At 42.9% G+C, this 11,714-nt stretch overlaps 1 protein-coding gene across 2 annotated transcripts in view; it reads right to left on the bottom strand.

Annotated features, from left to right (window-relative positions):
- Positions 1–7,281: 7,281 nt before the first annotated feature.
- UBA6 (ubiquitin like modifier activating enzyme 6) overlaps positions 7,282–11,714 on the bottom strand; it is a 53,033-nt gene continuing 48,600 nt past the window's right edge. For both annotated transcript variants that reach the window (XM_083709139.1, XM_083709140.1), the window contains 2 exons: positions 11,159–11,253; positions 7,282–10,147 (listed from right to left, as the gene is read on the bottom strand). In XM_083709139.1, coding sequence (XP_083565265.1) covers positions 10,012–10,147; positions 11,159–11,253 — 231 coding nt within the window. In that variant the 3' untranslated portion in view covers positions 7,282–10,011. The remainder of the gene's footprint in view (positions 10,148–11,158; positions 11,254–11,714) is intronic.

The raw sequence follows: 11,714 nt of genomic DNA, 5'->3' as shown, positions 1-11,714 counted from the left end.
TTATATATATATATATATATATATATATATATATGCAGGTTTTGGTGTCCTCGGGTGTCTTCCCGTGTAAAAGTTGGGGTGTCTAGGCGACGTTTCGACGAGGTCTCACTCGTCATCTTCAGGCTGGTGCTTTCGGCTTCTTGTTACTGGAACAGAGCGGGATCTCAATGTTTGAGTTCCTATAAATACTGTAGAGGGGGTGTGGTGTCTAGCCTCCAATGTTCTGGGCAGAGAGGAAGTTCCCAGGCTAGTGTGCCTTTTCTTCTTTTGTTCCTTAATTACTTGAGAGATACCTTGAGTGATTTCTTGAGTGATATCCTGAGTACCACTTAGGTGGGTCATTAGGTGTGGATTAGTTGCTAAAGTCTTTGTGTCTTGACCTCTTGAACTTTGTGAAGAGTTTTCCTGAGAAGATGGCTGTATTGCACTTAGTTGTGCTTTGGCTTGGCTTCGTGTATAGGGGCGAGCTGTGGTTTTGTGGCTTGTGTCAGCCAGATCTGTGTAGGGATTGCAGGGGGGTGCAGCATCCGGAGGTGCCACCATGGATTGGCTACTGGATGGTGTCAGTAATTCATCTGTGGAGAGGGTCTGGGTTTGGGTCTGGTGTGGTTGATTGGTGTTGGCGTTCTGTGTGCCTCTGGATCTGGTGTCAGTTTTTGTGGGGAGGGCTAATTTCCAGATGTCTGGCAAGCGGGATGTGTCGTCACGCTTGTTCATGTTGTGAGGGTGTTTCTCTATCTCGATGGCTTCCATGATTATTCTCTTGTGGTGATGTTCCGTGTTAAAGAGCAATTTGGAATCTGCAAAATTAATTTCGTGTCCTGTTTCTTTCATGTGTTGGAAAAGAGAGGAAGTTTTTTCTTCTTTTTTGACGGCATTCTTGTGTTCTGCGATACGTGCATTTATTCGTCTGTTTGTTTGTCCAATGTACGTGGCTGGGCAGACTTTGCAGGGTATTTCATAGATCCCTTGGTTTTCCAACTGGATTTTATCCTTGGGGTTTCTGAGGATATTGGCTATTTTTTGGTTGGTGCAAAAGGCTGTTTTGATATTGTGTTTATGGAGGATTTTGCTAATTTTATCTGTAGTGCCCTTGATATAAGGAAGGAGGGCCATGCCATTGTTTTCTTCTGTGTCTTGGTTTTTGGGGGGTGTTTCCTTTTGGATTAGCTTCGTAATCCTGTTTTGCTGGTATCCATTGGCAATTAACACATTTGAGAGATTCTGTAACTCAGTTGTCAAGTGGTCTTTGTCAGCCAGGCGTTTGGTTCTGGAGATGAGAGTCTTGGCTACGGAGTTTATTTGTGCAGGGTGGTGGTGTGATTGTGCATGTAAGTAGCGGTTGGTGTGTGTTTTTTTCTGGTAGATAGTGTGTCCTAGGGAGCCATCAGGTTTTTTGTAGATTAGGACGTCAAGGAAGGGAAGTTGGTTGTTGGCTTCTATTTCCATAGTGAATTGTATTTTGGGGTGTAAGTTGTTGAGATGTGTGAGGAAGCTATCCAGTTTTTCCTTCCCGTGTGGCCAAATTACAAAGGTGTCGTCAACATATCTGAGCCAAAGTTTGGGTTTGTGTTCTGACTTGTCTAAAGCATTGGTTTCAAAGTGTTCCATGTACAGGTTTGCGATGACCGGTGAGAGGGGTGATCCCATAGGTGCTCCTTCTATCTGTTTGTATCTTTGTCCATTGTGGATGAAGTACGTGTTGGTTAGGCAGTGGTTGGTCAGGTCCAAGATGTATTCGGGGGGATTGTATTTGTTTTGAATAGCTGTCAAGGCTTCATTAATGGGCACTTGTGTGAAGAGAGATACAACATCGAAGCTCACAAGTAGGTCATTAGGATGTAGGTTTTGCTTCTTTATTGTTTCTATGAACTGGAAGGAGTTTGGTACGTGTGAAGAGATGGATTCTGCATAGGGCTGAAGTTGCTTGGCGAGAAATTTAGCGAGATTTTGTAGAGGTGAGCCTATGGAGCTGACTATTGGTCTGAGTGGTGTTCCTTCTTTGTGTATCTTGGGGAGGCCGTAGAGTTTGGGGCATCTGGATGATTTTTCTCTGGGGATGATTCTTAGCTGGATTTCTTCACTGATAGGAGAGGCTTTTATTTTGGATTTGGTGGTTTTTTCCAGATAGGTGGTGGGATCTGTTTTTATAGGTTTGTAGGCAGGATCTTGGAGTAGCTTTGATAGTTTTGCTTGGTAGTCCGATGTGTTCATCACCACTGTGGCATTACCTTTGTCTGCTGGGAGAATGATTATGTTGTTGTCTTTCCTCAGGTTGGTGAGTGCTTTCTGTTCTTCTTTGTGTAAATTGCTTCTGGGTGGTTTGCTGGAGCAGAGGATGTTGGTGACTTCAAGTCTGATTTTATTGGCTTCATCTGGGTTGAATTTGGTTAGGCTAGCTTCGACTCCGCAAATGATGTTTTCCGTGGGGATGCGTCTCGGGGCGACTGCAAAGTTGAAACCTTTGGAGAGTACTTTGGTTTCAGTTGTGGTGAGGATCCTGTCTGATATGTACTGTTTGTTTCATGGGTTGCTGTGGAGGGTGGCCGGGCTTCTGGCGTTTCTCTAGTTTGTGGAGTTTGTTGGTGTGTGTGTCTGTCTTATGTGAGGTCTCCGTTTCAGCTCTCCAGACGGCTAGTTGTTTGCATTTGTCCCAGAGTGCAGGGTGGATTTTGTTACAGAGTTTGAGGTGAAGAGTGAGTAGATCTTTGTTGGTTTGGTCTAGTAGGTATCTTTTCTTGTGTAGTTCGTTTCTGATTAGGGATAGTTCAGTTCGTTTCAGGATCCTTTCGGTGGCTGGGGTTTTAGAATGGAATTTAAGTTGGAAGCATGTGGGAATTAATTTGTTGTCTCGGCAGTTGCGTAGGAACAAGAGATCACATAAGATGGTGGCTCTTCGGACTTCTAGTTTCTCGTAGGTTCTTGTCAGCTGGAAGGTTTCCTCCCCGTAGAGGTAAGATATTTGCTTTCGTAGATTTTCACGGGTACAGGAATGCAGGTTTTGGTGTCCTCGGGTGTCTTCCCGTGTAAAAGTTGGGGTGTCTAGGCGACGTTTCGACGAGGTCTCACTCGTCATCTTCAGGCTGGTGCTTTCGGCTTCTTGTTACTGGAACAGAGCGGGATCTCAATGTTTGAGTTCCTATAAATACTGTAGAGGGGGTGTGGTGTCTAGCCTCCAATGTTCTGGGCAGAGAGGAAGTTCCCAGGCTAGTGTGCCTTTTCTTCTTTTGTTCCTTAATTACTTGAGAGATACCTTGAGTGATTTCTTGAGTGATATCCTGAGTCCTTAATTACTTGAGAGATACCTTGAGTGATTTCTTGAGTGATATCCTGAGTCCTTAATTACTTGAGAGATACCTTGAGTGATTTCTTGAGTGATATCCTGAGTCCTTAATTACTTGAGAGATACCTTGAGTGATTTCTTGAGTGATATCCTGAGTCCTTAATTACTTGAGAGATACCTTGAGTGATTTCTTGAGTGATATCCTGAGTCCTTAATTACTTGAGAGATACCTTGAGTGATTTCTTGAGTGATATCCTGAGTCCTTAATTACTTACTTAATTACTCTTCACAAAGTTCAAGAGGTCAAGACACAAAAACTTTAGCAACTAATCCACACCTAATGACCCACCTAAGTGGTACTCAGGATATCACTCAAGAAATCACTCAAGGTATCTCTCAAGTAATTAAGGAACAAAAGAAGAAAAGGCACACTAGCCTGGGAACTTCCTCTCTGCCCAGAACATTGGAGGCTAGACACCACACCCCCTCTACAGTATTTATAGGAACTCAAACATTGAGATCCCGCTCTGTTCCAGTAACAAGAAGCCGAAAGCACCAGCCTGAAGATGACGAGTGAGACCTCGTCGAAACGTCGCCTAGACACCCCAACTTTTACACGGGAAGACACCCGAGGACACCAAAACCTGCATTCCTGTACCCGTGAAAATCTACGAAAGCAAATATATATATATATATATATATATATATATATATATATATATATAATACCGCATAGAGAAATGTTCTCTGATACCAAGATGAGGGATTCTTTGGAATGCAGATAGAGAGAACTGATAAGAATAATGATCTGTTGTGACCTTGACAGAAGCGTACACTAGATGAGCTTTTCTGAGTTTTGGTTCATCTTCCTTTTTTTCCCTTTTTCCTTTTTTCCTCATCCTTCTTCTTTCTTTTTTCTTTCCCATAGTGGCTTATGTTTTATGCCATGTACTTTGCCATGTATTTTTTGTAGCCTTTTAGCTTTTTTCATAATTATTATTATTAAGGAATTTTCTTTTGTAATTTTGGTTGTCTACATTTATATGTGTTTGTTTAAAGCAAAACAATAAAATTATATAATAATTTTTAAAAAGAAATATATTTTTTTTAAATAAAAAAATTTGTCTAGTAGCACCTTAGAGACCAACTAAGTTAGTTCTTGGTATGAACTTTCGTGTGCATGTACATGGTGCTACTAGACAATTTTATTTTATTTTTTATATATTTCTACTGCATCAGGCCAACACAGCTACCCACCTGAATTAGATACATAGATAGTGATGTAAAATCCTGCTTCCGGAAGGCGAGTAGGGCAAAATCAAAGCAAAGCGGCAAAACGATGCCTGACCTTTATTAAAGAAAAGATCTGCCGCAGCAGGGTCTCACCGTGTCACGCAGGGAAACAGGCAAGACCCAGAACAAAAGAATCTCCAGGCTTTTCTAGTTTACATCAGGGGTAGGCAACCTAAGGCCCGAGGGCCGGATCTGGCTCAATTGCCTTCTAAATCCGGCCTGCGGACGGTCCAGGAATCAGCTTGTTTTTACATGAGTATGTCCTTTTATTTAAAATGTATCTCTGGGTTATTTGTGGGGCATAGGAATTTGTTCATTTTTTCCCTTTCAAAATATAGTCCGGCCGGCCCACGGCTGAAAAAGGTTGCTGACCCCTGGTTTACATCAAAAGCTTTTCCCTCTCCTTCAAACCCCCCCCCCCACACCTTTATAATCCCTTCCAAGGATTCACAAGTGACAGGTAAGAACGGTGTTACAAGTGCATTGTTTTGTCACCTCAATATGTGTGAGAAGACTTGAGTGGTTGTTTCTTACATCAGGAAGTGAATGCCTTAATGGTTATATTTATTTGACAGGAACAGAGGTTATCGAGGCTGCTGCCTGGGGAGGTTTACATGAAGCGTCCGGTGTTTCCTGTCTTAACGCTATGCATAACTTTGTAAGACAGGACCTTTAATAAAAGTAACTTTTGCATTCATGTGGCCGTGTGTTGTGTCTTTCATTCTAGCATGGTCAGCTGCCCTTGGGCATTGCCAACATAAGATGACGTGTCTGGGGATGTCTTGGTCTCAGGCATTTTCTGCCCGGCTCAAAGCCTTATTTTCTTAGTTGCACCTTGAAAGGGATGTTGATTAACTCCTGGGCATGTGATGGTTGCAAAGACACAGTAGATGGGAGTAGTAACCTCATGAAAATGAAACATTAACCAACGACCACACATAGTTGCAACTTGTCGATCTGAGTATTCTGAAATATACTCGGAGTAGAGTGTGGATTTCATGCTCTTTATTCAGCTCATAGTAGTGAGGAATGAATGTTCCCCCCAAATATCTGCTTTATATACATTATTTACACAATGGGCTAATTCCGGGATTCTCCCGTGGGCCAATCAGGTTGTGGATTCCCTTCCACCTGGAGCTGGATTGGGTGGCTCCTGTGGACCAATCAGACTGCTGCATTCTGAATCCTATTGTTCTAGGACCAATCAGACTGCTGCATTCTGAATCCTATTGTTCCAGGACCAATCAGACTGCTGCATTCTGAATCCTATTATTCTAGGACCAATCAGACTGCTGCCTTTGGGATCCTATTCAACTCAGTACATAACACCCCTCCCCTCTAAGTTCCAGTCCTGCCCGGGAGGTTGCATTCATAGTCCTCAAGGTACGCCGGCTGCCTACGTATGCGTTGCAGCCTGGGGTGTTCCCTGATCAGAGGTTACATAACACGATCCTACACATTTTTTGACGGAAACAAAAGCTATAATAATAATGATTAGGATGAGGATGACCTAGGGGAGATGGGGCTTCCCAACCTGGGGAGGCAGCCCATCTAGGCAAAGAAAAACCCTTGATATTAAAATTCTGCTGCGTTGTGGCATATCTTTGGGAGAAGAAAAGGCTAAGGAGTGAACCCTACCCAAACCTGAGTCCTGAAGATGGTTGGATGGCACCTTGTTGGCCTCCTTCCAGCAACTCCTACAGCCAAGCTAGCACCAAATGTCTTGCTCTGCTTTCCCAAGCTGGGCGGGTCGGGTCTTGTCGTCTGGGCAGCCCAGGACCTCCACGCACAATGTCTAGGCTTGTGCCCCAGGGACGTCACTTCACTCCTGCTAACTCAGTGGTTTTAACGTCACCCCCAGAGGCACACTCCATTGGATGCCAGCAACAATCAGGGGACACGTTCAAGCACAAGAATAAACTTGATCCATCAGGATGACTATTCTTTTGAAATGATCGCAAAGACATGGCACCAAAGAATAATAAAATAAGTAACTAGATGTGTCCACCGCATAATTTGGATGAGGATAAATTGCAAAGGTAAAGGGACCCCTGACCATTAGGTCCAGTCGTGAATGACTCTGGGGTTGCGGCGCTCATCTTGCTTTACTGGCCAAGGGAGCCGGCGTACAGCTTCCAGGTCACGACTAAGCCACTTCTGGCGAACCAGAGCAGTGCACGGAAACGCCGTTTACCTTCCTGCTGGAGCGGTACCTATTTATCTACTTGCACTTTGATGTGCTTTCGAACTGCTAGGTTGGCAGGAGCAGGGACCGAGCAACGGGAGCTCACCCCGTCACAGGGATTCGAACCACCGACCTTCTGATCAGCAAGTCCTAGGCTTTGTAGTTTAACCCACAGCACCACCCGCGTCCCTCTGGATAAACTGTACACGCAAGTAAACAAGAAGAGTGTTGTGTTCCAGGTGCCAATGCATTCTGTCTGGCCCAGAGCTTCCTGTGGGGGTGCATGGCACAGCCAAGGGCATGCTTAAAGAATTTATTCCTGCCCAGGTATTTTGGCTATAGAATGATCTTATGAATGCTACACACCCGCCCACAGCAATGCATTATCTCAGGTTCACACACCTTAAAATGATGTGCCCGGTTTTCTGCATGGACTGCTAGTTATAAAAACATTTTCAATGATCCACACACTTCATACTGCAACGTATCCTATTAGAAACCATTGACAAAGCCATGCACATTTTGATTGTATGTTTTCAAATCATTTAATGTGAAAAAGACAAAAAGCAGTTTTCATAACTGCTTTGGCTGTACATCATATCTTGTGTACACAAACCCCACTCCCACTTCAAAATGTACTGAAATAAATTCATAGATAACACAAACTGCAGAAGTGTAGAGTCCGTGTGTGTGTGTGTGTGTGTGTGTGTGTGTACACACATCTATCTATATTACTTAAACTGAAATCACTCCGAGATCACTTATGTGAGAAGAATAATCCTCAAGGTAAGACTAAGGGGCCACGCAACAGGTAGGGAGATCTGTGTGTTGTTTTTGCTACCTGTTCTGTAATTTTCTATACTGTAAGGTCTGCAAGGAAGACTTGCTGGAAAAGGTTCTTCGGTTTCAAGCCTACTGATGTATGACATCAAATGCAATTTTGCAAATGCAAAGATAGTCTAGTTCTTACTTCTGAACACTGATTAGTAACCCCACAGACAAATAAATAATAATAATGCTAGTACAAGACATGATCACATCCAGATTGTGAAAAACACTCATTGCATTCCACTGGAAGTTCATGACAGACATTCTTTTTTTTTATTTCTACCCATCTTCTATATCTTTCTGAGCTCACGGTAGTTTGCCTTTTCCAAAAGTACTTAAAACAAAAAGATCAAAGCTTTTGTTTGAAATATATACCTCTATTGACACTATGGCAACATAAACAAAAGCTTCAGCACCCCTCCAAGGCCCACTGTCACAAGGTGTATCTTTTCTTCCCACCTCCCACCGCCTTAAGAAATATTTGTTGTTAAAATAAATTAATCAGCCAGTTGTCAAATCAAATATTATAAACTATAACAAAATAGAATAAACTATCATCTGTATATTTGGGGAGACACATTTGTGTAGCATTAATTACATTTTAAGACTATTTTCCAAATATTTATGGAAAAATGTATTTGGTACTCATGTGCCTTTAGAAATACGAAACCAGAGAAACTGTATGTTATAATGTCAGAAAATATTGATGTAACTAAGGATCTCACTTTAGGGACGCAGTTTGAAGCCTCTGTAGACACCTCTGTAGACAAAAAGCTCTAACAATGCTGAATGTGGATTTGACTTCTCTAGTAAAGCATGGAGGGGAATAAGGGGAAGATGATAAGCAATGGCACTACCCTTCAAGTGCTACACAGATGAGGAAGCAAAAAATGGGCCTTGATGTATATGCAGCACACTGCCATTTCATACAGACTGTGGCCGAAGTCGTTTCTCTGCCTCCTAGTATATTTTGTGCAGGACTATTTAAATGTGGCTGTCTAAACTGTTTTGTTAATCACTCATTTCAGGCGAAATGGAATATGTACACTAACATGCTTTACAGAACTGCCACACCAAGTGGCGGCGGGCGGGCAGCTTTTGCGGTTTTAAAGGAAGAGGTCACAACCCAACACAGAACTGAACACATTTAAACCCCTGGATTTGGGCTTAAGCATGCCAAGGTCCATGCTAAGTTATGGCCAGCGTTTGTGAAACCTTCAAAAGCTGATGGGGGGTTTAATACGCAAGCAAGTAGCGCCAGTAGTCAGACAATAGCACTGATCGCATAATTCAGTATCCTAGGGATGTAAACAGTGTGTTTAAACCTGGATCGGCCCTATTCCATAAGAATGCGGCAGGTGCATGGGCTGAATTTTTGAGCAATCAAAGTGGTGTGGGCAAAGACTGCTAAACCCTCTTGCCACTGCAGGCTTACTTTATCAGTCTGTGGCTAGTACTGCAAGTGAGCTTGGCCCAGAGCAAAACACTTGGGAGTGAGGGAGAAAAGTAGTGGCCAGAGAGGGATTCCTTCCATCGTATATTCTTTTTGCTGCCAAAATAGGACCCATCCCTTTCTTCCTATGTGATTGAAGCAGATCATGGTGTAAAAATACGTGGTTCTGTCACAAGGTGTTCACTCTGACCCTAGGGGGCAGTTGAAGGATGTGGCAGTTGACAAGTTTCAGCTAAAAGCCCCACACTTGTATTTTCAATTCAAATCAATGTATTGGGCTAAACTCTTCATACAAAGAATGAATTACCAAGCTTATTAAAGAAAACCAGTACGAAAAAGCAAACTAGCCCTGACAATCGCTTCCTGGATTGGTGGTGTTTCTGCTTTACAAAGAAAGACATAATTGTTATTTTTTTAGAAGAACATAAAACCTAACTTTACAAGAGCTCAGCTTCTCCTCACTATGACTCTATTCCAAAGCAACATTTCAAATGTGCTATCAGCATCAGAAGGGGGAAAAGAAAAGCTGTGTTACTGAAATGAACGTCAGCAGGATGAACTGTCTTAGGGGCCAAGATGAAACAAAACAAAAGGAAATCAGTTTTAGCATGGTATAAATTGGCAGCTTCTTCAAATCTCAACTGCCACCTCCTTTAATGGTCAGTGTCTGTGATCAGGTTTTATGACTGCAGTTCTGGACTTCCTGCAGTGCTTAATAAGTGTGTTTTCTTCAAAAAGAACCATCATTTCCAGCAAGCTTCCAGTCCTCCTTAGGTATAGATAGCTATGAAAATGCTACATACAAGGAAATTGCAAGTCAGATTTGCTATGGAGCTCCTTAGTACATCTCAGAAATTTCCACTGTTTTGTTTCTGAATTAAGGCTTCACCAAGTATATAGTACCATTTTAAAAAATGGTGCCACACTCCTTTCATGTGGTCCTGCTATGCTGAAAACGGTATGCCTGCATCAGTTATTTTCGTGGGCAAAATAGTATCGAACTGGTGGTCCCGGCAAGTCTTCTTCGCCATCTGTTTCTGGAGCAAATGATACTGTAAGGTCCACATACCTCTTATTCGCTGCTGGTTTCACAAGTTTTTGCATCCTAAAAGACAGGATACAAAAATCAAGTATCAGCAGCAAATCATAAATGAACCAAGCTCTCCTGGAGTACCACAAACAAATTCAAATTGCAAGCCATATGAGAGCACTTGTTAAAGATGCAACGAATATGGATCTGGCAAGTCCTGCATTCCAAGACACCACAGGTCTAGAAGGGAGATGGCTAAAGTTGATTTTATGAACTGTGGGGCTAGGAGGGGGGGAGAGAATGGGGTTAATTAAGTTTTCTTACCTTGCTTTGTCCTGCTTTTGTTATGTGTTTGGGCAAGGGATGCAACTGGGAAGGGCAAGATGCTGTGATTCAGTATGCACAGAGGAGGAGATATGGCAATGGGATGTGACTAGCAAGATGAATAGAAGGTGGCTTAAATAATATTGGGCTACCCTCATCTCTATCCCTTCTCTCATCTGAGGCACCCATAACTGCCATGCCAGCAACGTTCTCAATCTTAAAAATAATACTGTTCAAAATACCAGGGTGGTGAATTGGAACACCTCTGCAATTCAGAATCTGATCCTCAATGAACAAGCTGACAGAGTATGCACCAAACAAAATATGGGAAGAATCATGCTATCTGTGAACTAATATACTGCATGCCCCCTTCAGCTTTACTATTTAGTTAATACTTAAAGGTAAAGGGAGCCCTGACCATTAGGTCCAGTCGTGGACGACTCTGGGGTTGCGGAGCTCATCTCGCTTTACTGGTCGAGGGAGCCGGCGCACAGCTTCCGGGTCACGTGGCCAGCATGAATAAGCCGCTTCTGGCGAACCAGAGCAGTGCACAGAAACGCTGTTTACCTTCCCGCCGGAGTGGTACCTATTTATCTACTTGCACTTTGACATGCTTTCAAACTGCTAGGTTGGCAGGAGCAGGGACCGAGCAACGGGAGCTCACCCCGTCACGGGGATTCGAACTGCCAAACTTCTGATCACCAAGTCCTAGGCTCTGTGGTTTAACCCACAGCGCCACCCACGTCCCTAGTTAATACTTACGTCAGCTTTAATCTTTTGACATGTCCAGGCATTACAGGAACATACAGCATTTTAACTCCCTGAACCACCATAGTTGGCTCAATTCCGTATTTCTCCTGTAACACACAAACACAACAATATTTGGAACTATACTGTGCAGAAAGTGAACTGGTTAGAAATTTATGAGATATGACAGTTTATTAAAAAAAAACAGACTGCACTTGAGAAAAAAACAAAACCACTCTGTTACCCCAAATAAAATCAGGGGACCAGAAGACCCCCCCCAAAAAAACCCTTAAGGGAGAAAGCGAGAGAAGGACTTGTGTGAAGGAAGAGAGACTGAAAATGCTCCCAAAACAGTCAAAACTCACCAATACAACAATAAGCAAATACAAATGGAAAGAAGACACACGACAGTAAAAAAGCAAGGCTAGAAATGAGGGAAGAGAAACAGAATCATCTGGACAGGAGGCAGACAGGGAACTGGGAATCTGAATTTTCTGCCTGTGGATGCTAGGTGGCAGATCTTTAGGAAGAACCAAAAGTTCCAGTAAAAAAAATGAAGTAGACCTGACAT

This window comes from Podarcis gaigeae (genome assembly GCF_964106915.1).
Source record: "Podarcis gaigeae genome assembly, chromosome: 13".
NCBI lineage: Eukaryota > Metazoa > Chordata > Lepidosauria > Squamata > Lacertidae > Podarcis > Podarcis gaigeae.
The sequence above is the reverse complement of the archived record's forward strand: the minus strand, read 5'-3'. Positions and strand labels throughout refer to the sequence as shown.